Source organism: Lithobates pipiens, unplaced genomic scaffold (genome assembly GCF_037356315.1).
Source record: "Lithobates pipiens isolate NorthernLeopardFrog02 unplaced genomic scaffold, aLitPip1_a1.2 Scaffold_19, whole genome shotgun sequence".
NCBI classification, from domain to species: domain Eukaryota; kingdom Metazoa; phylum Chordata; class Amphibia; order Anura; family Ranidae; genus Lithobates; species Lithobates pipiens.
The window spans coordinates 273,535,003-273,560,875 of record NW_027507764.1 but is presented as its reverse complement, the minus strand read 5'-3'; the positions used below and the strand labels follow the sequence as shown (position 1 = coordinate 273,560,875).

Genomic DNA, 25,873 nt, shown 5'->3' with positions numbered 1-25,873 from the left:
TGTTGTGGGGTCTTTTGTGACCTCTTGGATGAGTCGTGGCTGCGCTCTTGGGGTAATTTTGGGCGGCCGGCCACTCCTGGGAAGGTTCACCACTGTTCCATGTCTTCGCCATTTGTGGATAATGGCTCTCACTGTGGTTTGCTGGATTCCCAAAGCTTTGGAAATGGCTTTATAACCCTTTCCAGACTGATAGATCTCAATTACTTTCTTTCTCAATTGTTCCTGAATTTCTTTGGGTCTCGGCATGATGTGTAGCTTTTAAGGATCTTCTGGTGGACCTTACTGTGTCAAGCAGCTCCTATTTAAGTGATGCCTTGATTGTGAACAGGTGTGGCAATAATCAGGCCTGGGTGTGGCTAGAGAAATTGAACTCAGGTGTGGACAACCACAGTTATAGTATGTTTTAACAAGGGGGGCAATCACTTTTTCACACAGGGCCATGATGGTTTGGATTTTTTTTCACCTTTAATAATAAACACCTTCATTTACAAATTGCATTTTGTGTTTACTTGTGTTGTCCTTGACTATTGTTTAAATTGGTTTGATGTTCCGAAACACTTAAGTGTGACAAACATGCAAAGGAACAGGAAATGAGGAAGGGGGCAAACACTTTTTCACACCACTGTATGCTTTCTTTAATAAGTAAAATATATTAATGATCAATAACTTACTTTTATCTAACTTCACAACTGGTTGATCTTTTGCAACTTGTGTTTGTGCATTTTTCATACCTGAAAAGAGTGTAAAAAGATATTAACAGGCAACCAACAAAATAGATACATAAAAAAGGAAAAAAAATCTAATACATTTTCTTACTTTTATTCTGGACATCACCAAGTTTTTTCTGTAAATGAAAGTAAAGGTTACTGCTTCCAGTTGTCAGCTTAGCTAATAGGATCATCACAAAGACTAAAGCTAAACAAAAATGTTTGCTCATACACATTTTACCTGTATTTTCTTTAGTTCCCTCTCAATGATTCTCTTTTCTTGTTGCAACTGTTTAACACGTTTGATATGCTTTGATGCAACCGCTTAAAAAATAAATAAATGAAAATGAATGACAATGTTTCCTGGGCATCAATTTACACACAGATACTATCATGCTCATATAAAATTTCCTGGACATTGAATCACATATCTAGACAATCTACACATTCTACATATTGATAATTAAAATATAAATACTGTACATACAGTTGTGAAAAAATAGGATTTCAGACTTTCTGTAATATCCTGTTCTTGGGGTACATTACAGGATAACACGTTCATTAATTTAGATCATAAAAATAAGTACTTCATGTCATGTAGGCGCTATTTGAATCTAGATCAAATGTTTGGATATTCAAGCATTAGTTAATTTCCATGAGACGTACTCTCTTAAGGCTTGGTTCACACTTATGCACGTGGGGGAACCGCAGCAATTGCAGCACCCGAAACCACCTGCAGTGAAACCGTGCTGCTCTGAAAAAAATGCGCGGGGGCTGGTAAGGAACCGCAGGGAAATCACATGGTCAAAATGACCATGCAATTTCCCTATGGGCCGTATTTTGAAAAAGGAGCATGCATTGAAATGAATGGGCTGCCGTGCCCACTTAAACGTGGCCCGCAGAAACATACGGATGGGAACCTAGGGTAATCGTACATTACAGGACACAGGATGAGTATTCAGAAAAGTTAGGTTTTGCAGCTCCCTTTGGGTGATTAGACACTGGAAAAACAAAGCTGTAAGAAAGCTGTAAGAAAAGTACAGTATAACCCCTTGCACAGGATGCATGCCTTTTTTTTTTAGCAAGCAACAGTAGGAGTTGACCACCCCCTCCTCCTCCAAAAACTCCACACCTTTGGTCTCCGTGACTGTACTCTTCGATGGTTCTCTTCCTACTTATCCAACCGCACTTTTAGCGTTTCTTACAACTCGATTCTGTTCTTGGACAGCTCCTATTTTCAATCTACACCTCCAAGGCTTACAGGCATGCAAAGACAAACAGGTTAAGGGCTTGCTTATACATGTGTTGCCCTCTGAAGAATCCAGTGTGGATGTTTTTTTGGAGTTCATAGGACAGGTGGTGAGAAGACATTATTGCCACCTGTTTTAACCCATAAATGCCCACCCCACCACATTCCCTTTCTAATCCTCAGCACTATACCCACCGAATAACTACTTTTGAAGAGCTCTGCTCTGGAACCGACCATATGTGTCAGGTACTGTCCACAATGTATGCACTACTGAACACACCTCAAGAACAACCACACTTACCATGGATTGGAAAACGGGAGACAGATCTAGGCCATACCTTGACGACATTACAGATACAGAACATGCAAAGATTTTCCCTCAAGTCATCAATATGTACTAAAATCAAAGCGATCAACTTTAAGATATTAACAAGATGGTATCTGACAACGAGCCAGTTACACTCCATCTTCCCTGACACACCAGACAGTTGCTGGAGATGTCAGAGAGATGTAGGGACGATCTTGCATATCTTCTGGACCTGCCCTAAATTGACAGAATTTTGGACGACAGATTATGCAATTCCAAATGACCCCATATTCTTTTTATTGCAAATATCAACCATCCCAGCTAGAGCATAAAAAAAAAAAAATATCAGTCTTAAGACATCTACCTCAATGCAGCCAAGTCTTGCATTCCTCTACTCTGAAAACAACAATACTCACCCGCCAAAGCAAATTGGCAGAGAAAGGTAGAAGATATAAAAAAATGGAAGATCTGAGCCTAACAGTGCACGACAGACAAGAGTCTTATGCCGCGTGCACACGATCTGAATTTTGGTCAGAAAAAGCTCTGATGGTTTCCCCCCCCCACCAAATTCTGACCGTCAAGACTGCGGTGACACACGAAAGGAAGAAAAGACCCAGTGCACCAGCCTTTGGGCTCCTTCTCGTGTTAGTCGAAGATTGGTGAGAGTTGATTTGCGCTTTTCAGACTCCTGCTTATTCAGATCGTTTTACTGATGTTCAGTTTGTATCTGGTTTTCAGTGCGTTCTTGTTTGCTCATTTCTGATTTTGAGATCGCTCTTCACAGGCCTTGCTGTTCTTCAGTGTGTTCGGTTAGTTTGTTCTGACCGGCCGACCGTTTTGAAGCCATGTTGTGGTTAGGTACTTGTCGTAGAGTTTGTGTTATAGAAGGGCTTGGTGTTGGGGTTCTTACTTTGACACAAGCCCAGTCCATTAACAGGATGAGGAGGAGTTCATGGACCAAGAATTGGTTACTCCAGCGTGACCAATTCTCTTATATGCCTTTACTGCGTGAGATGCAGGAGAATAACCCTGATCATAGTTACATAGTTCGTAAGGTTGAATAAAGACACCAGTCCATTCAGTTCAACCCGAGTGTCTACAATTGTCCCTATCCCTGTACATTGCACTCTCACATCAGTCCCTACCCTCAAGGAGCCCACAATCCAAGGTCCCTATTCATATACTAGGGCCAATTTTGAACAGAAGCCAATTAACCTACCAGCATGTCTTTGGAGTGTGGGAAGAAACCCGAGTACCCGGAGGAAACCCACGCAGGCACAGGAAGAACATGCAAACTCCAGGCAGGTAGTGTTGTGGTTGGGTTGATGATTTCAAGAATTTTCTCTGGATGATGGACCCCGTTTTTTCACCATCTATTGGCTTTGCTCACCCCTTATATTATGAAGCAGGACACATGCATGCAGCAAGCCATCACTCTGGAGCAGAGGCTAGTCGCCACCTTGTGGTACTATCTAGAGGACCTCAAGTTCTCTTCAGGCATCTCCCCCAAAGCTCTGGGGATCATTAGTCCAGAAACCTGTTCTGCCATCATTCAAGTCCTGCAGAAGGACTATATTAGGGTAAGTTTTATCCTTTAACATCACATTATATTTAATGTTTGTTAATGTTTTGTATTTAATTCATCATTCCATAATTACCCTGTTTGTAATATGCTGTGAAGAGCATGTGAGTAGCTGTGAGTAGCGGAGCTTACGGGGGGGGGGTTGGGGGTTGATAAAAGTTCAGAGAGATGATGGGGTGCCAAGCCATAAAAACCCTTATAGGTGGGCAAGAGAATCTGGATGGCATTCGGGACTGCATCTGCAAGAGGAGGAGGTGGCTATAGCCACGATGGACACCCGACTATATCTGTATAGCACCCCTCAGGCAACTTCAGGTAATGCAGCAAGACCAAAAAGAGCTCTGGTTCCTAGGGTCCAGCCCTCAAAGAGAAGCGTTACAGGCAAAATCTCGTTCTTCTATGCGAGGCCCGGGTACCATCTTGTGGCCACTGTGGATGGATCTGGTTGTGGAGGTTTTGGATCCGGTTGTGGAGGTTTTTTAAACTCAGCATGGATCTCTCCTGGATCCCTCCAAATCTTCACTCTGTGACTAACACCTTAGACACTGGCGGAAAAACTGATGTGCTCCTGGAAGGTAGAGGGGTTATATAGGGAGTGAACTGTGCCTGCGTGGGTTTCCTCCGGGTACTCCAGTTTCCTCCCACACTCCAAAGACATGCAGGTAGGTTAATTGGCTTCTGTCCAAAATTGGCCCCAGTATATGAATGGGGACCTTGGATTGTGGGCTCCTTGAGGGTAGGGACTGATGTGAGTGTGCAATGTACAAGGATAGGGACAATTGTAGACACTCACTCAGGTTGAACTGGATGGACTGGTGTCTTTATTCAACCTTTCTAACTATGTAACTTCCTTGATTGGGTATACCAGTGTCAACACCTGAAGGTGGCCCATAACCCATTAAGTAATTACTAAATTTACAAATTATATATCAATTTTATTCAAGTCAAAGTTAAAATGATGTATACATAGAACATAAGAGTGGTATACAACGTTGGTCTTAATGGTCAGATGTAGATTGAATAAAGGTGTTTTATTGCACATTAGCCCGACATGTTTTACAAGTACGCTTCTTCAGGGGATGTGCAGTTAATCAAACCATAAACACTATAAATATAAAAAGAAACATAAGCGTAAAACATTAATTGTCAGCATTACAAAGAAAGCATATTGAAAAAATAGCGCCACATGGATGGTGACCAACGCTTAAAGCAGAGGTCCACCCCCCTAAAATGGACCTTCCGCTCATCGGATTCCTCCCCCCCTCCAGCGCCACGATTGGCACCTTTCAGGGGGGAGGGGGGTGCAGTTACCTGGATAATCCAGGTAACTGCACCCACTTCCGGGCTAGCTCTCTGCGGAAAGGGGCGTACATTACGCCCCTTTCCGCAAGTGCCCGCCCCCTTGCGCAAGTGCCCCGCTGCCTGCTGGGAAACACACAGATCCCAGAGGCAGCGGGGACCGTCCTCATTGCGCAGCGCGGCTCGCGCAGTAGGGAACCGGGAAATGAAGCCGAAAGGCTCCATTTCCTGATTCCCATACCCAAGATGGCGGCGGCAGCACTCGAGTGTCGATCTAGAGATCGGCTTCGGGTGCCGACATCGCGGGCGCGCTGGACAGGTAAGTGTCACTATTTTAAAAGTCAGCAGCTGCAGTATTTGTAGCTGCTGACTTTAAAAAAAAAAAAAAAAAAACGCGGAGTCCCGGCGGACTCCCGCTTTAACCCCAGACCAAGCAACCCATTCCAAACCACTGCCAGATGGTATACATCCACTAAATAACCCCACAATACTGGTGTCACCAGACAAGGCGCAGAGGGCAAAAAGGCCCAGCTAAGAAAGGGAAAAGAGGAGAAATTTAATGAATTGTGTTTATATAAAAACTACGATTGATACTGTTGCACACATTGCAACATCAGGGATTTATATCCTCCAATACTCAATAAAATATTAAGCTATATATTTAACTGGGATTTATCTATTGAGGGTCAATATCTACACTAAATGAGTAACATACTTACATAAAAACTAAAAAAAATCGCAGAGCACAGACAGAGGGATGACTGAAGGTGCAATAGAGAGAGAGAGAGAGAGAATTAAATATCAAGCCTCATAATTAGGGGCATGAGAGGAAAGAAAAATTGCTCCAAACGTGCATAGCACATGGTAATTAAAAAGGGAAGTAATGAATAGAAACTTAACAAAGTTGGAGCAAAGCTTTATCTTGAAATGTAAAGCAAAAATGCAGCAGCAATGAAAACCTATACTATAGAGAAAACTTACCATATGCTGTGGCTATTTATACTGTAGTCATACCCTCTGGCTCTTGCCGTGAGGGCTAACTGTGGATGGCTGGCCTTTATAGTGCCCTGCCATCGAGCCAGCTTCTGATGTCACTGGCTCGATGCGGACAAACTAGCACTAATGCGCATGCTCCAAGGGCTCAAAGAGCCCTGAGCCTACATCTCCCACAGTGCAACGAGGAGATGGGGCTGGCAGGATGTGACGTCATCGCCGCTATGAGGCACAACGAGCGGCGATGCGGCATCATCGCCGCCTGAGCCAAAGGCAACTCCCCTCCCCCATGAACCAATGGGGGAGCAGGCCCAGGATGGAGAACACAGCCAAACAGGGGCTGTGGAGGAAACGATAAACGTAACCGGGCCAAGTGAGCCCACGGACAGCGCAGAGCTAAAGCGGGCATCTGCATGGATAAACATGCAGTGCCCTGGGTGTCTGTACGGCTGAGTGGTGCACACACCTGGGGGCAGAAAGGGTAAAGAGGCAGTGGATGAAAACGAGGGGCATAAAGAGGGGGGAAGAAGAGGTTCACAAATCAGAGCACACTGAATACAGACCACATTGAAACATATGTGCAGGGGTGCCGATCGATCAATATGCCTCTAAAAAGGAAAATAGAGAATAATCCAGAAAAACATGAAGATCATAAACAAAATTAAATATGAAATAATATTATGCAAGAATCAGAAATATCACGCTATTACAAAATAGTAATAAAATAATGTGTACTAATATTAAATCTATATTGAATTAAGTTTAAACTGAACACAAAAAAGGCAAATACAGGTCCTTCTCAAAAAATTAGCATATTGTGATAAAGTTCATTATTTTCTGTAATGTACTGATAAACCTTAGACTTTCATATATTTTAGATTCATTACACACAACTGAAGTAGTTCAAGCCTTTTCTTGTTTTAATATTGATGATTTTGGCATACAGCTCATGAAAACCCAAAATTCCTATCTCAAAAAATTAGCATATCATGAAAAGGTTCTCTAAACAAGCTATTAACCTAATCATCTGAATCAACTAATTAACTCTAAACACCTGCAAAAGATTCCTGAGGCTTTTAAAAACTCCCAGCCTGGTTCATTACTCAAAACCGCAATCATGGGTAAGACTGCCGACCTGACTGCTGTCCAGAAGGCCATCATTGACACCCTCAAGCAAGAGGGTAAGACACAGAAAGAAATTTCTGAACGAATAGGCTGTTTCCAGAGTGCTGTATCAAGGCACCTCAGTGGGAAGACTGTGGGAAGGAAAAAGTGTGGCAGAAAACGCTGCACAACGAGAAGAGGTGACCGGACCCTGAAGAAGATTGTGGAGAAGGACCGATTCCAGACCTCGGAGGACCTGCGGAGGCAGTGGACTGAGTCTGGAGTAGAAACATCCAGAGCCACCGTGAACAGGCGTGTGCAGGAAATGGGCTACAGGTGCCGCATTCCCCAGGTCAAGCCACTTTTGAACCAGAAACAGCGGCAGAAGCGCCTGACCTGGGCTACAGAGAAGCAGCACTGGACTGTTGCTCAGTGGTCCAAAGTACTTTTTTCGGATGAAAGCAAATTTTGCATGTCATTCGGAAATCAAGGTGCCAGAGTCTGGAGGAAGACTGGGGAGAGGGAAATGCCAAAATGCCTGAGGTCCAGTGTCAAGTACCCACAGTCAGTGATGGTCTGGGGTGCCATGTCAGCTGCTGGTGTTGGTCCTCTGTGTTTTATCAAGGGCAGGGTCAATGCAGCTAGCTATCAGGAGATTTTGGAGCACTTCATGCTTCCATCTGCTGAAAAGCTTTATGGAGATGAAGATTTCATTTTTCAGCACGACCTGGCACCTGCTCACAGTGCCAAAACCACTGGTAAATGGTTTACTGACCATGGTATTACTGTGCTCAATTGGCCTGCCAACTCTCCTGACCTGAACCCCATAGAGAATCTGTGGGATATTGGGAAGAGAAAGTTGAGAGACGCAAGACCCAACACTCTGGATGAGCTTAAGGCCGCCATCGAAGCATCCTGGGCCTCCATAACACCTCAGCAGTGCCACAGGCTGGTTGCCTCCATGCCACGCCGCATTGAAGCAGTCATTTCTGCAAAAGGATTCCCGACCAAGTATTGAGTGCATAACTGAACATAATTATTTGAAGGTTGACTTTTTTTGTATTAAAAACACTTTTCTTTTATTGGTCGGATGAAATATGCTAATTTTTTGAGATAGGATTTTTGGGTTTTCAGGAGCTGTATGCCAAAATCATCAATATTAAAACAAAAAAAGGCTTGAACTACTTCAGTTGTGTGTAATGAATCTAAAATATATGAAAGTCTAATGTTTATCAGTACATTACAGAAAATAATGAACTTTATCACAATATGCTAATTTTTTGAAAAGGACCTGTATAGTGACAAAAAAAAAAAAAAAGAGGGGGAGAAAGAAAAGGAGGACAAGTCCTGAATATAATAAATTCATAGAAAAGGCTTAAAACTGAAGCTTTCATTAAATCCCGGACAAACAGTTGCTTTCAAATCTCAAATCCATCGGCCTCAAGTTGGAGCAGTGTCCTATCTACACTGCCCCCTCTTAGGTCCAAGAGGACATGTTCCAGTGCCAAAAATTTGACCATATTAGGGTTAAACGCATGATATAGACCAACATGTCTGCTGATTGCAGTGTCCATTTTTTTTTTCTTCTTTATGTGCTTACTGTGATCTCTAATTCTCATGAAAAACTGTCTCTTAGTTTTTCCCACATAGAAGCCACTGCACAGACAATGTGCTAAATAAATAACACCCGATGTCTGGCAGGTGACTCTACCTTGTGGAATGCCAATTGCCATTCGGCAATTTAAATTTCGACTTCTGGTCGACATATTGACAAACGTCACAGTGACCACAAGGGAAAGTACCAGTGTTACTCTGTCTATTTTCTAAATTTGTATTGTCAAAATGACTATGTACAAGTCAATCTTTAAGCAATGGAAATCTTTTGTATGTGACTTCAGGAAATTCTTTAATGTATTTTCTTGCAATTGGATCAGCCAATAGGAGTGGCCAAAATCTATTTACATTTTTTTTAATTCCATATCTTGTTTTGAATAGCGAGTTATAACTCTTACTGTTGCACATTTATCAGGACGTTTTGAGGAAAAGATAAGGGAACTCCTATCTTTGGCTTTGACCCGATTGTAAGCTTTTTTGAGACACGCATGGCTATAACCTCTAGCCTTCAATCTAATGTCCTTAGCCGCTAATTAAAAGTCCTTGCTACAGTTGCATTTAAGTCGCAAATATTGACTGTAGGGAATACTGTTCAGGAGTGACATTATATGAGAACTATAAGCATGGAGAAGTGTGTTCTCTGCGGAGGGTTTTCTGTATAAAGAGGAATCTAATTTTCCATCCGCATCAATGGAAATAGTCAAATCCAAGAAGTTCACATGTGTCAAAAATGTATTCAGTTCCAATTCAGTACCTGACCAAAAGATAAGGACATCATCAATATAGCGGAACCAAGAGACGATCTTATCCAGAAAAATATGTCAGATTGTCTCTAGAGAAAGTATCCTTCTCCCACCCCCCCCCCCCCCCAGGTACAGGTTGGCATACAATGGGGCACATTTAGTTCCCATCGCAACCCCCTGCACCTGGAGTTAGTGGGAGGAATCAAACAGAAAAACATTATGTCTTAGGATATAATCAAGTAGTTCCACTACAAATTTACTGTATTTGAAAAAAGATGGACCCCTTTCATTCGGAAAGATCTGTATCACCTCAATGTCCTTGTCATGGGGATTTGCATTGTATAGACTCTCTATGTCAAGAGCTACCAGCCAAGAATTAGGGGGGAGAACTACTTTATTATATCCTAAGACATAATGTTTTTCTGTTTGATTCCTCCCACTACCTCCAGGTGCAGGGGGCTGCGATGGGGACTAAATGTGCCCCATCGTATGCCAACCTGTACCGGGGGGTGGGAGAAGGATACTTTCTCTAGAGACGATCTGACATTTTCTGGACAAGATCGTCTCTTGGTTCCGCTATATTGATGATGCCTTATCTTTTAGTCAGGTACTGAATTGGAACTGAATATATTTTTAAATTTGATTTCTATTAATGAATTCAACTTAAAATTTACCATGCAATATAGCCAAACACATGTGAACTGCTTGGATTTGACTATTTCCATTGATGTGGATCGAAAATTTGATTCCTCTTTATACGGAAAAACCCTCCGCAGGGAACACAATTCTCCATGCTAATAGTTCTCATACAATGTCACTCCTGAACTATTCCCTAGAGTCAATATTTGCGACTTAAATGCAACTGTAGCAAGGACTCATTTTCAATTAGCGGCTAAGGACCTCTACTGTAGCTTGAAGGCTTGAGGTTATAGCCATGTGTGTCTCAAAAAAGCTTGCAATCGGGTCAAAAAGCTTGCAATCGGGTCAAAGCCAAAGACAGGAGTTCCCTTATCTTTTCCTCAAAACATCCTGATAAATGTGAAACAGTAATAGTTATAATTTGCTATTCAAATCAACATATGGAATTCAAAAAAATTTTAAATACATTTTGGCCACTCTGATTGGCTGACCTGATTGCAAGAAAATACATTAAAGAATTTCCTGAAGTCACATACAAAAGATTTCCATTGCTTAAAGATCGACTTGTACATAGTCATTTTGACAATACAAATTTAGAAAACAGACAGAGTAACACTGGTACTTTCCCTTGTGGTCACTATGATGTTTGTCAATATGTCGACCGGAAGTCTAAATTTTAATTGCCGAATAGCAATTGGCATTCCATAAGGTATAGAGTAACCTGCCAGACACCAGGTGTTATTTATTTAGCACAGTGCCTGTGCAGCGGCTTCTATGTGGGAAAAACTAAGACAGTTTTTCATGAGAATTAGAGATCACATTAAGCCCATAAAGAAGAAAAAAAATGGACACTGCAACCAGCCGGCATGTTGGTCTATATCATGCATTTAACCCTAATATGGTCAAATTTTTGGCACTGGAACATGTCCCCATGGACCTAAGAGTGTAGTTAGGACACTGCTCCAACTTGAGGCGCGATGGATTTATGATTTGAAAGCAACTGTTTGTCTGGGATTTAATTAAAGCTTAAGTTTTAGGAATTTTCTATGAATTTATTATTTTCAGGACTTGTCCTCCTTTTCTTTCTCCCCCTCTTTTTTAGTTTATTTTGTTGTCACTATATTTGCCTTTTTTCGTGTTCAGTTTAAACTTAATTCAATATAGATTTAATATTAGTACACATTATTTTATTACTATTTTGTAATAGCGTGATATTTCTGATTCTTGCATAATATTATTTCATATTTCATTTTATTTATGATCTTCATGTTTTTCTGGATTATTCTCGGTTTCCTTTTTAGAGGCATATTGATCAATCGGCACCCCTGCACATATGTTTTAATGTGGTCTGTATTCAGTGTGCTCTGATGTGTGAACCTGCTTCTTCCCCCCTCTTTATGCCCCCGTTTTCATCCACTGCCTCTTTACCATTTCTGCCCCCGGGTGTGTGCACCACTCAGCCGTACGGACACCCAGGCCACTGCATGTTTATCCATGCAGATGCCCGCTTTAGCTCTGCGCTCTCTGTGGGCTCACTTCGCCCGGTTATTTTTATTGTTTCCTCTACAGCCCGTTTGGCTGTGTTCTCCATCTTAAACCTGCTCCCCCATTGGTTCACGGGGGAGAGGAGGGAAGTGGCCTTTGGCTCAGGCGGCGATGGTGCCGCATCGCCGCTCGTTCCGCCTCATAGCGGCAATGATGTCACATCCCCGCCTGCCCCATCTCCTCATTGCACTGTGGGAGATGTAGGCTCAGGGCTCTTGGAGCCCTTGGAGCAACGGCACTAGTGCTTGTTTGTCCACATCAAGCCGGTGACAGGGCACTATAAAGGCCAGCCATCCACAGTTAGCCCTCGCGGCAAGAGCCAGAGGGTATGACTACAGTATAAATAGCCACAGCATATGGTAAGTTTTCTCTATAGTATAGGTTTTCATTGCTGCTGCATTTTTGCTTTATATTTCAAGCTAAAGCTCCAACTTTATTAAGTTTCTATTCATTACTTCCCTTTTTAATTACCATGTGCGATGCACGTTTGGGGTAATTTTCTTTCCTCTCATGCCCCCATGAGGCTTGATATTTAATTCACTATATATATATATATATAAATAAATAAAATTGAGGTCCCATATTGTCCCTAAATTTTATATTCATTCTTCCATTTTGATTGCAGTGCTCTCTCTCTCAAATTACAATACTGCTCAGCTTTGCTGGTCATTGCACCTTCAGTCATCCCTCTGTTTGTGCTCTGCAATTTTGTTTTTATGCAAGTATGTTACTATAACTAATTTAGTGTAGATATTGACCCTGAATAGATAAATCCCAGTTAAATAAATATATAGATTAATATTTTATTGAGTATTAGAGGATATAAATCCCTGATGTTGCAATGTGTGCAACAGTATCAATTGTAGTTCTTCTATAAACACAATTCATTAAATTTCTCCTCTTTCCCTTTTCTTAGCTGGGCCTTTTTGCCCTCTGCGGCTTGTCTGGTGACACCAGTATTGTGGGGTCATTTAGGTGGATGCATACCATCTGGCAGTGGTTTGAAATGGGTTGCTTGGTCCAGGGTAAGCGTTGTTCACCCTTTATGTGGCACTGTTTTTTCAATATGCTTTCTTTGTAATGCTGACAATGTTTTACGCTTATGTTTCTTTTTATATTTATAGTGTTTATGGTTTGATTAACTGCACATCCCCTGAAGAAGCGTACTTGTAAAACATGTCGGCTAATGTGCAATAAAACACCTTTATTCAATCTACATCTGACCATTAAGACCACTGTTGTATACCACTGTTATGTTCTATGTATACATCATTTTAACTTTGACTTGAATAAAATTTATATATAAATTTGTAACTTTTTCTGCTATTTATATTCTTTGGTATCAAGCACCGGTAAAATCCCTATTCATTTTCTTACCTATCCATTAAGTAATGTCCCATGAGGTACGATAAAGAAAAAAGTTGTTTGTTTTTTTTCAAAATTTTCTCTTTTTTCGTTTATCTTGCAAAAAATAAAAAACCCAGCAGTAATTAAATACCACCAAACGAAAGCTCTGTTTGTGAGGAAAAAAAATGATAAAAATGTTGTTTGGGTACAGTGTAGCATGACTGAGTAAATGTCATTCAAAGTGTGATAGGGCTGAAAGCTAAAAATTGGTCTGGGAAGGAAGGGTGTATAAATGTCCTGTATTGAAGAGGTTAATAAACTATGTAAGGTCAGAAAAGTTAAAACCGGTATAAACTTCGTGTTAAATAATGTCAGACCAGGTGTTAAAAGGGAAGTATGGGGAGGGCGCAAGCGCAGGGCTCTGGAAGATGGACGCTTAGTCACAGAGTTCCGTCCCACTCCGGACATTTAACAATCACCATAGCTAGAGGTATCAGCTAAAAACACCCCAGCACGGACCACATATATGTCCGCAGGGATGACCCGGGGCAGTCTGCAGGCGCAATTTAACGCGATCCAGGAGGCCTAGTGCACATGTGCGGTTCTGCTGCGCGTGTTAAATGGTCCCGCTATCTCCTGGGACCAGTGTGTTTCCCAGAAGACGGCGGGGGCGGGTGGGAAGGGGCGTGACTCCTGCGGGAGTCTATTCCCATGCACCCCCCTGAAAGGTGGCAATTGTGGCACCGGAGGAATCAGATGAGCAGAAGTTCCACTTTTCGGTGGAACGCCGCTTTCATGTAGCTAGACAGATCTACCGACAAGGATTGGTGGATATCTGGAGGGAACTTAACCGTTAAACTGACTGTACAGGACTACACCCATTAATCTAACCCTCAGAATTCTTTTGCTAGAAATTACCACTTTATTTCCACATCTGATATCCCAGTAATGTCTAAATCCTATATAAAAAGACTCTGCCTGTTCGCACCATTCTCCTCTCTCTTCCAATAATGCGATGACCCTCGGGACCAAAAAAAAAAAGTGCCAATTGGAGACTTAATGCTTCGATACTTTGTAACCAAACCCATGTCATTGAAATAGAACAAAATATTCCAGAATACCTCCTTTTGAATGATATAGAGGACATTTCCCCAACTACCTTGTGAGCAGCCCATAAGGTTACCATTAGAGGAAAGCTCATTCAAATGGCTTTGAGGCTACAAAAAGGTGCAAAAGGCAGATATAACAAAACCTAGAAAAAGACTTCTTACTCCTTAAATATAAACGAGACCTCACTTCTGTTCCCATGGAGAAATTAGATGCTGCACATACAGCCCTGAACTTAGCTCGGCAACGATGCCCGCTTTTATCATCAAGGGGATGAGGCAGAATCCATATTAGCAACCAGATTGACTCCAAAACTAAAGATGCATACCTTACCTAAAATCACCTAAAATTAAGATAGGGAGTAATACTCTTTCCCAAAATCCCCAAAAGATCATGAAAGCTTTCTGGCTTTCTAGAACTTTTACAAGAAACTATATAGTACTGGAAAAATTACCTGAGATAACTCCTTAGAAACCTTTCTTAACTCAATTAAAATCCCAATGATTAAGGACCACCATAGAGAAAGGCTGGAGGAACCGATATCGGCAGAAGAGGTTACATAGGTAATTAATAATCTAAAAAAAAAAAAAAAAAAAAAAAACACTCTGCTCCTGGTCTGGACGGTTTCTCTGTCCCATATTATAAACATTTCGCCACTACCTTAGCCCCCTAGTTCACTTTTTTAACCAGCTACGTAAAGGAACCCAGCTTTATAGGTCCCTGAACTCAGCCTTCATCATAGTGATCCCCAAACCAGGCAAAGACCCCAGCTTAGTCCCCAACTACTGCCCCATATCCTTAATAACGATCTCCAAATTCTAACCAAAATTATGGCAGACTGTATTTCCTCCTTCATTAGTCTCTATATCCACAAGGACCATGTTGGCTTATTACTGGGGAGACAAGGCCCTGACCAAATTCGAAGAGAAATTGGCATTATCTCTCCTATAAAGGTCCAGTTGGGATGGTAATCCCCCCTAAACAGGCTTTGTGTTCTCACTAGATCTACAGAAGGCATTTGATTCTGTACCCTGGTCATTCCTTATACCCATCTTGCATCAATGGGGATTTGGACAAACCTTTATAAAACGCGATAGGGGGCCTCTACTCAAACCCTGAAGCGAAAATTTGATTACCGGGATTCTACTCTGGCTCCTTCCTGATATTTAAAAGGCACACAGCAGGGATGCCCCTCATCTCCTCGGATCTTCATTATTTTCATTAAAACACTGGCCATTGCCATTAGAGAACACCTGGATATCCATGTTCAGTGTGGCCAAACTCACAAGTGCACCCTCTTGCAGACAACATCCTACTCTTCATCGCCTCTCCTTTAATCTCCCTACCTAACATATGCAACCTATTCGATAACTTTAGTGCAGGGGCAGGTATCAAAGTAAACTATTCAAAATGTATGGCATTGAATGTAAACATACCAGAACACCTAGTCGCATGATTAAAAGAAAAATTCCAATTCATATGGAGTGATTTGTTTATCCCCTACTTGGGTGTCAATTTTCAGTGGACCATTTGTATGCTGTTAACTTGCCCCCGACGTACCACAAACTAGAGGAAGATCTTAAACTTTGGGGCAATTTGAGGCTCTCTTGGTAACTCTCTTGGTAGCCTTGGCAGGGTTGATTCTGTAAAAATGACTCTACTGCCATGCATGCACTATCTTTTTAGGTCACTTCCTATACCAATCCTGCGGGACCAACTCCAGAAACTCCAATCCAAAATTGTCAGATTTATCTGGGGGGCAAAGGAACAGAGTTGCCAAGGGGACCCTATACCGAACTAGGCATAAGGGTGGAGTAGGTCTTCCGAATATTCTCTGGTATCACTAAGCTGCCCAACTGACCCAACCTTCGATAATCTATTCCAAGTCGGGCCATCCAGATTGGGTCTACAATGGAAAGGCAAGCGATCCCTCACTATACAATAGACTACCTCCTTTGGTGCTCCCCTAAATCCAGATCCGCGATTATGATCCCTACTCTCTCCGTCCCTTTAGTAACTTGGGACTCCTTCAAAAACAACCCGCCTTTAATCTCTAACTGGCGCCCACTCTCTCACCTCTTTTGCAATCCTCTCTTTCCACCAGGTATTAAAATAAAAGCATTTAAATGGTGGCTTAATAAGGGGCTATATAGAATTGGACATTTTGTTAACCCCTCTGGCCCTCTCACTTTTGATCACTGTATGAGCAAACTTGAAATGACAACTTTGAAAGATTCCAACACCAAATATCCCACTTTATCCATACATTGTGGACCACAAAACCTGACCCATTAACAATCACAGAATATGAACTCTGGTGTAGACAAGCCATGGAGCAGTGGGAGAAGATATCAGTGATCTATTGGGCACTTGCTATGGTAAATTCAAAAGTTCCCCTTCATGCTTGAATGGGAGAAAGATCTGGGACAAACCTGGAGCTTAGTCAAAAAGACCTCATATATCAGATCTCATATTTAGACTAAAATGCAATCCCACCACCGGTAAAAGTGATCTTGCGCCGAATCCACCGCAAAGACCACTTTTATCTTGTAGCAGACCGCCCGCTAAAAAGGAGGATACCGGGGTTATGGCAGATAGCTGCTGCCATAACAACAATATCCTCCTTCAAACAGCCAGCGTAAAACTGCGGCGGGCAGTCCTTAAGTGAGCACTGGCAAGGGAGATTAAAATGATCAGCTTTTATTTATTCATGCAAAACCTTTAACCCAAAATGAAACAAAACTGCTGTAACTTATTATAGCGTGTGAGCTGGAGCTTAGCTTCATGTACACGGGGCGTTTTTACAAACTCTCCTGAACGATTTAACAGGTAGTAACCAAGGTTTAAAATGTTTGTTTTGCCTCGTTTACATGCGTTTTGCCGCGTTTGTGTTTAGAAGCGTTTTATTTAAAATAGCAAAAAACACCTGTAAACTAAACACGACTAAATGCGAGTTACTGAGTTTATAAGCGTTTGCCACTTGAAATGCCTTTAAACTCAGCATCTGAACCCATTTTTTTTGCGTGCCAAAAAAGCCTCAATTCAAGTGCCTAAAAACGACCCTGTGTATATGGACAGATAGTGTATAGTAGGATATCTGCGCTATACTCCTATAGAAATATAAAAAAAAAAAAAAAAATTATATATATATATATATATATATATATATATATATATATATATATATATATATATATATATACACACATATATACACACACACACACACACACACACATATACACGTGTGTGTGTGTGTGTGTGTGTGTGTGTATATATATATATATAAACACTACGTGTGTGTGTGTGTGTGTGTGTGTGTGTGTGTGTGTGTGTGTGTGTGTGTGTGTGTGTGTGTGTGTGTGTGTGTGTGTGTGTGTGTGTGTGTGTGTGTGTGTGTTTGTGTGTGTTTGTGTGTATTTTTAGAAAAGGTGCTGCAACTAGAAAACCTGAATATTCAGTTAATATAAGTGTGTAACAAAAATAATTGCGCTACCCAAACAAAGTGAACCTGTTGCTGTCCAAAGACAACTGTGCAAAATATAAATACCAAAATTAACATATGGTAAGAACACAAAGTACTAATAGTCCATTAAAGCTGTTTGGTGCCCAGTGACAGATCAGAATCAAAAAACAGCTTGTCAGAACATCATATGTTCTGTTCAAACATACAATTGTCGCCACTTACCAAATAGGGTGGATCACAGGTTATAGAGATCAAACAGGCACATCAGAGAGCTCAGCCAACCAAGGGGGTATATCCAAAGATTCCGCTAATGGTAACTTCACCTCTCACTGCTGCTTATGCACCTACATAAGCAGGCAACAATGACTCCCAGGGTCTTTTGTTATACAGAAGAAAATGATCTTGGTTCTTACATGTTTTTTAGGCACTGGGAGTCATTTTACCTTTACCATTGTGAATGAATGAATGAATGAATAATTTGTATAACGCTCAAAGCAAACTGAAATCCTATCAAGGCGCTGTGCGGCGCTTTGTTGTCCAGCTTATAGAAGAGGAAGGTCTTGAGTTTTTTCCTGAAGACCTGGAGGTTTTCTTCCAAGCGGATGTTGGTTGGTAAAGCGTTCCATAGCCGTGGTCCTTGGACAGCGAATCTCCGTTTCCCCTTAGATTTGTACCGAGATTTGGGAATGAGGAGATGGTTTTGGTTAGAAGATCGAAGACTGCGGTTGGGCGTGTAGTGTTTTATTTTCTCGAATAGGTATTGAGGAGCGTCTCCATGCATGCATTTGTGGGTGAGGCAGGGGGTCTTGAATGTGATTCAATTCTTTACGGTTAGCCAGTGTAGGCTCCTCAGGGTAGGGGAGATTGATTCCCAGGGTTTTTTCCCTGTTATCAGCCTTGCCGCCGTGTTTTGGATAAGTTGTAAGCGCGCACGTTGATATTGGGGTAATCCTAAGTAAAGGGAGTTTACGTAATCAAGCCGCAAATTAATGACTGACTGTTTCAACTACCACTGCTTTGTCCTTCTGTGGGATGAACGGGATTAGTCTGCGTAGTAGGCAGAGCAGATGGTGAGAGCCACTGTCTACTGCTACCATTTGGGCATCCATTGACATTTGCGAGTCAAAGATGACCCCAAGACTCTTTGACTTGGTCTTTGGGAAGACGGTGTGTCCAAAAATGGTGGGGGGTGTCCAGGGGATCTTGGTTCGGGACTTATGGTTTGCGTGGAGGATGTTTTTGATTCATTGAGTTTGAGGGAGTTAGTGGTCATCCAGTCTTCTATCAAAGCGAGGCAATTTTCTAATTGCGGACGATAGTCTTTTTTGTTCAGCGATACGAAAGTAAAGTTGCGTGTCATCAGCATACGAGTAGAAGCTGAGGTCTGATGATATTGAGGAGTGGGCAGATGTATATGTTGAAGAGCACTGGTGACAAGGGCGATCCTTGGGGGATTCCGCAGGAGACTGCCTTGGTTTCAGAGGTGAAGTCTCCTAGTTTCACTGTCTGTGACTGGTTTCCTAGAAAGGATGCGAACCATTGAAGATTTGAGCCTGTGACTCCTGCTACTTCTGAGAGGCGGATGAGCTGAGTATTGTGGTCCACTGTATCAAATGCTGCACTGAGGTCCAACAGTACCAGGAGACATGATTCTCAGTCATCCGCTGCTTCGAGGGTGTCGTCCCATATCTTGAGGAGTGCTGTTTCTGTTGCATGGCCCGGGCGGAAGCCTGATTGCAGCGGATCTAGGAGCTTGTGTGTATCCAGGTGGTGTCGTATCTGTTGAACTACCGCTTTCTCCATGATATTGGAGATGATGATGAGGCTTGTAATCGGCCTGCGTTTGTTTGGGTCCTGAGGGCCGAGGTTAGGTTGCTTTAGCAGGGGTTTGACGATCCCTTGTTTGAGGGTGCCCGGAACAATCCCTTCTTTAAATGACTGATTTATTAAGTGGGTTATGGTGGGAGCCACGATGTCGGAGCATTCTTTCAGGAGTTTTGTGGGGATGATGTCAACAGGTGATGTACTGTCACAAAGGTTTTTTGATGATGTTTTTAGTGAGGTCAGTGGTAATTGGGGTCAGCAAAAACTTTGGTGGTTGTGGGATTGTGTGAAGAAACATCGCAGCAGGAGCATAAGCAGCAGTGAGAGGAGAAGTTATCAATAGAGGAATCTTTGGCTATACCGCCCTTGGCTGGCTGAGCTCTCTGATGTGCCTGTTTGATCTCTATAACCTGCGATCCACCCTATTTGGTAAGCGGCTACGATTGTTGTGTGTTTGATGAACAGAACATATGATTAATCTTCTGACAAGCCGTTTTTTTATTCTGATTTGTCACTGGGCACCAAACAGATTTAATGGACTATTAGATTCATATTTTTATAGAACCTTGTGTTTTTACCATATGTTGATTTTGGTATTTATATTTTGCATAGTGTCTTTGGATAGCAACAGGTTCACTTTGTTTGGGTAGCGAAATTATACATGGACAGATAAGATAACAGAGGAGAGTTCAGGAGCAGTTGAAAAAAAATGCCCAACTGCTCCTAAACGTCCACTTAGCAGCAGCAGTGTACATGACGCCCAAGTATGCCAATACATTTAACATTAACCTCCCCCCAGACTGACAATTGTGCTGTCTGCTGTGCTTCCTGTTCTCATTCCTCCAGAGTTGTATCTCACCAATACAGGAGGTGAGTTACTGGCCAGATCACCAGGTGAAAACAGAGGGGAAGAAGCCAAAAATAAATAAAAACTGATGCAGCCACCACATTTAATGATTGGTAAGCTGCAATACAATACATTTTTGGTTTAAGGTTTAATACCACTTGAAGCAAGAACCAAATGATGTTAACATTAGGACACTAGAGAAATGGCTGCAGTAAGCAGTGTTCTGCAGTCACAAGTAAAATAATGAATTAGCTCTTTCAAGCAATAGCCAATTGAAACCGTTATATAGTTATACTGGTTTATAGTATACAATACATATATATATATACGCATACACACAAAATGTATATATATATATATATATATATATATATATATATATACACATATATACATATACACACACACACACACACACACACACACACACACACACACACACAAACCATGACACTACCTGCCTGGAGTTTGCATGTTCTCCCTGTGCCTGCGTGGGTTTCCTCCCACACTCCAAAGACATGCAGGTAGGTTAATTGGTTTCTATCCAAAATTGGCCCTAGTATATGAATGGGGGACCTTGGATTGTGGTCTCCTTGAGGGTAGGGACAGATGTGAGTGTGCAATGTACAGGGATAGGGACAATTGTAGGCACTCACTCAGGTTGAACTGGATGGACTGGTGTCTTTATTCAACCTTACTAACTATGTAACATACACACACACACCCACACATTATATATGTATTTTATACTGGAGAGAAACCATCCATAAATTGATATATCAATCATATAGAAATATGTATGAAATTGACATCAGAGAGAAAGGTATAGATGACAAAAATCATCCATAAAGGAGATAGACATTACCTTCAGTTTTCTTTAATTCTGCTTGATGTTTCTTCCTTCTATAAACAGTAACAGTGCATTAATACATAAAAAAAAAAAATGAAAAAGACACATTCATGTACAATTAAATATAAAAGTGTAAAAGGTCGTAATAATAACGAACAATTTTGACATTAAACTAATCTGTTTTTGCTAAGAAAACTATATATTCATAATTGCCAAACTAGCCATTTTGTCGTTTTTTGATTTACCTTCCATTTCAATCTACAGTCAGCTAGGATCTTTGTACAGTGACAAAATATATTTTAAAAAAATTGCAAACTGGGGGTGTTGTGCCCACCATTTCTCATACAGAATATTCCATTATCCCTTTCTAGAAGTCTGTAAATGGGTGCACACAGAGTAAAAGCTTTCCCTTTAACCCCCTGGCATCAACTAAAAGCTTGTATTGCTGTCAGCATGGGGCTGTAACCCTTTCACCACCAGGTCCATACGCCGTATGGACCAACAGAAGTGCCTGCACGTGGCTAAGTCTGTACGGACCTCTTTTCCCCCCTCTCCTGTAAGCTCATGGTCACTTCAATTAACATAAATTATAGCAGGTGAATAAGAAAGGAATGTGGGACTTTGAATGAGGCAAATGACTCGTGGCGGTAGAGTGGTTAGTAAACATTATTTATCTGTGGCAATAGTATGATATATACATACACACACATAGACAGACATACATACATACATATACACATGTGCACATGGCATGAACATAATGGAAACAGATATGTCAGCTTGGCAGCACATGAAGTATGTACACGTCATAGAAATGTAATTTGGCAGCACATGAGAAGTAATGAATATTGATAAAATGGTATAAATACAAATATGTACACGTCATAGAAACCGCATTTGGCAAAAAGATTAATAATATCAATCTTGCGCATGATTAATTGTAGATATAATACAGGATATTTCCTATTAACAGGCATTGGTACACCATATGCAACAGAGCTGCAAAAAAGAGATACACATTAACCACTTAAGCCCTGGACCAATTGTCAGCCTAAGGACCAGAGGTCTTTACAATTTCGCACTGCACTTCTTTAGCTAGTCATGCAATGTTGTACCCAAACGAAATTTGCGTCCTTTTCTTCCCACAAATAGAGCTTTCTTTTGATGGTATTTGATTGCCTCTGCAATTTTTATTTTTTACGATAGAAAAGGAAAAAGACTGAAAATTTTGAAAAAAAAAAAAAAAAGATTTTCTAATTTTTGTTATAAGAAAAATCGAATAAACTCAATTTTAGTCATACATTTAGGCCAAAATGTATTCAGCCACATGTCTTTAGTAAAAAAAATGTCAATAAGCGTATATTTTTTGGTTTGCGCAAAAGTTATGGCGTATACAAACTAGAGTAAATTTTCTGGAATTTACACAGCTTTTAATTTATGACTGCCTATCTCATATTTGGAGGTGCTAAAATGGCAGGGCAGTACAATTCCCCCCCCCCCATGACCCCATTTTGGAAAGTAGACACCCCAAAGAAATTGCTGAGGGGCATGTTGAGCCCATTGAATATTTTTTTTTGTGTCCCAAATGATTGAATGACGACACAAAAAAAAAAAAAAAAAAAAAAAGAAGTTTACAAAAAGTTGTCACTAAATGATATATTGCTCACACATGCCATAGTTATATGTGGAATTGCACCCCAAAATATATTCTGCTGCTTCTACTGAGTATGGGGATACCACATATGTGGGACTTTTTGGGAGCCTAGCCACGTACGGCACCCCGAAAACCAATCACTGCCTTCAGGATTTCTAAGGGTGCAAATTTTTGATTTCACTCCTCACTACCTATCACAGTTTCGAAGGCCATAAAATGCCAAAATAGCACAAAACCCCCCCAAATGACCCCATTTTGGAAAGTAGACACCCCAAGCTATTTACTGAGAGGCATGTTGAGTCCATGAAATATTTTATATTTTGCCACAAGTTGCGGGAATATTACAAACTTTTTTTTTTTTTTTTTTGCACAAAGTTGTCACTAAATGATATATCGCTCACACATGCTATGGGCATATGTGAAATTACATCCCAAAATAAATTCTGCTGCTTCTCCCGAGTACGGGGATACCACATGTGGGGGACTTTTTGGGAGCCTAGCCGCGTACGGGACCCCGAAAACCAAGCACCGCCTTCAGGATTTAAATATAAAACGCTACCAAAAAAAACAAAAAACTTAGCGATCGCAGGGATCAGGCCTGACTCTGCGAACGCAGCAGTTATGTGTTTAGAGTTTTGTAAGTAGCAGTGATCGATCTATACTGCACCTGGGTGGGCTGGGCGGAGGGGCAAAACGCAGGTGCTAGCAGATATCTGGGCTGATCCCGCTAACGATGAGTTTTTTTGGAACCCTAAACTGCTGGGGACGCTAGTATAGATCTGATCAGATCAGATATTGATCTGTTCAGATACTATACCACTACGGGAGGTGTATGCTTTGCGCGTGGGTGTTAGCGGTACTGGCACTAACCTAGCGCTGCCTGGGGCGACGTAGACCCTGACCCTAAAACCTAATTGATATCACCCGCCGGGTGATCAGGGAGTTAAGCCTTTATTAGGTAAAAAATGGTGGGTGCCCTGATGCTATAAAAAACAAACTAACTAACCAGAGTCACCCGTAACACTTATACGGTGATCACTGGTGAAAGGGTTAACTAGGGGCAATCAGGAGGTTAAAATCTTTATTAGGTAGTATATGGGGCTCCCTGACGTTATATAAAAACCTGACAGGGAATCTAAATAACTAACTGGCTAACCAGCGTCACCAGTGACACTTATACGGCGATCGCTGGTGAAAGGGTTAACTCTAGGGGCAATCAGTGGGTTAAAATCTTTATTGGGTAGTATATGGGGGTTCCTAACGCTATAAAAACCAGGCGGTGAACCTAAAAAATAACTAGCTACCTAGCGGCACCAGTGAGACTAATGCAGCGATCAGAAAAAAGATTGCTTAGTGACACGGGTGAAAGGGTTACCTGGGGGCAATCGGGGGGTTAAAACCTTTATTGGGTAGTATATGGGGGTACCTAATGCTATAAAAACCTGGCGGTGAACCTAAAAAAATAACTAGCTACCTAGCGGCACCAGTGACACTAATGCAGCGATCAGAAAAACGATCGCTTAGTGACACTGGCAAAAGGGGGTGAAAGGGTTAACTCTAGGGGCAATCAGGGGGTTAAACCTTTATTGGGGCGGGGGGTAGGGGGCTACCCTGGACCTAACACTAACTGCCCTGACACTTTTTACTGTCACAACTGACACTAAATGCAGTGATCAGTAAATAAATGATCACTGCAATCAGTGACACTGTGACTGGGGGGGGGGGGGGGGATCAGGGGGGGGGCGCGATAGGGGGGGCGATTTGTGTGCCTATGTGTACCTACGTGTCAGTGTAATGTTGGTGCACACTTACTATGTCCTCTCCTCGCAGTCCGGTCAAAAAGACCGCCCCGAGGAGAGGGACATCAGAGGGGAAGCTTCTCATTCGCCAGGAGCGATTGAGAGGGGATGGCCAGAAACCAGCGGCCATCCCCTCATCCCGGATCGCTCCTGAAGCTAATCAGACCCCCCCACCCGCTGGAAGGCAAGCACATACGGGTACGTGCTTGTGCCCGTACATGCCATTCTGCCAACGTAGAATTACATGCGGTAGTCCTTAAGTGGTTAATAGTAGGTCACTATATAGAAACTGGTGTCCTCCAACCAAAATTGCCTCAGCTTCAGAACAGACAACCATTTTGGGGTCCCATCTTCCTCGATGCTAGCCAAGCACAGTGCTTTAGCCGACCTGTGAGTAGAGATCCCTTCCTCCCCATGAGGTTTTTTCTCCCCTTAGGGGTAGAATATATTAACGAATACTACATATCCATTTGTGTCTACAGTTTATTTCTGTACCCAACTCCTGATGAATGGCATATAGCCATGAAACACATTGAGTTTCCATGGGATGATCAGTTAAGTCTGGCTCACGACCTATTTACTGGGCTATATATACATTTTATACATTCAAAATTCATTGAGTACTATGCAACTATTAATGTGTATGTGTATCTTTTTTTGTTTTTACAGCAGCTCTGTTGCATATGGTGTACCAATGCCTGTTAATAGGAAATATCTTGTATTATATCTACAATTAATCATGCTCAAGATTGATATTATTCATCTTTTTGCCAAATGCGGTTTCTATGACATGTGTACATATTTGTATTTATATCGTTTTATCAATATTCATTACTTCTCATGTGCTGCCAATATATTATAATATATGAAAATACCTTTTTACTTGTTTCATACTATTTTCACAAATAAATAATGTTTACTAACTACTCTTCCTCCACAAGTCAATTGCCTCATTCAAAGTCCCACAATCCTTTCTTATTTACCTGAATCAGGGATGGAGGTACATTTATTGTGCCTCAATTTAAAAGTCCCAAAACTCCCCCTCTCATTTATATAAATTATAGCAGAATTGTTCAGCAGACTCAGCTGAACAATTTTATAACTCTGATCAGCGGACTATAATCCACTGATCAGAGTTATTAATCTTAAATGTGACCGTCCCACCCCCCTCCATGCCGCTTCTTCCCTGTCCCCAGC

At 41.6% G+C, this 25,873-nt stretch overlaps 1 protein-coding gene across 4 annotated transcripts in view; it reads right to left on the bottom strand.

The window, feature by feature from the left end:
• The window catches only part of ICE1 (interactor of little elongation complex ELL subunit 1), a 464,643-nt gene that overhangs the window by 306,379 nt on the left and 132,391 nt on the right, over positions 1-25,873 (bottom strand). For all 4 annotated transcript variants that reach the window (XM_077491941.1, XM_077491944.1, XM_077491942.1 and 1 more), the window contains 4 exons: positions 21,239-21,276; positions 949-1,031; positions 817-844; positions 672-731 (listed from right to left, as the gene is read on the bottom strand). In XM_077491941.1, the coding sequence (XP_077348067.1) occupies positions 672-731; positions 817-844; positions 949-1,031; positions 21,239-21,276 (209 nt within the window). The remainder of the gene's footprint in view (positions 1-671; positions 732-816; positions 845-948; positions 1,032-21,238; positions 21,277-25,873) is intronic.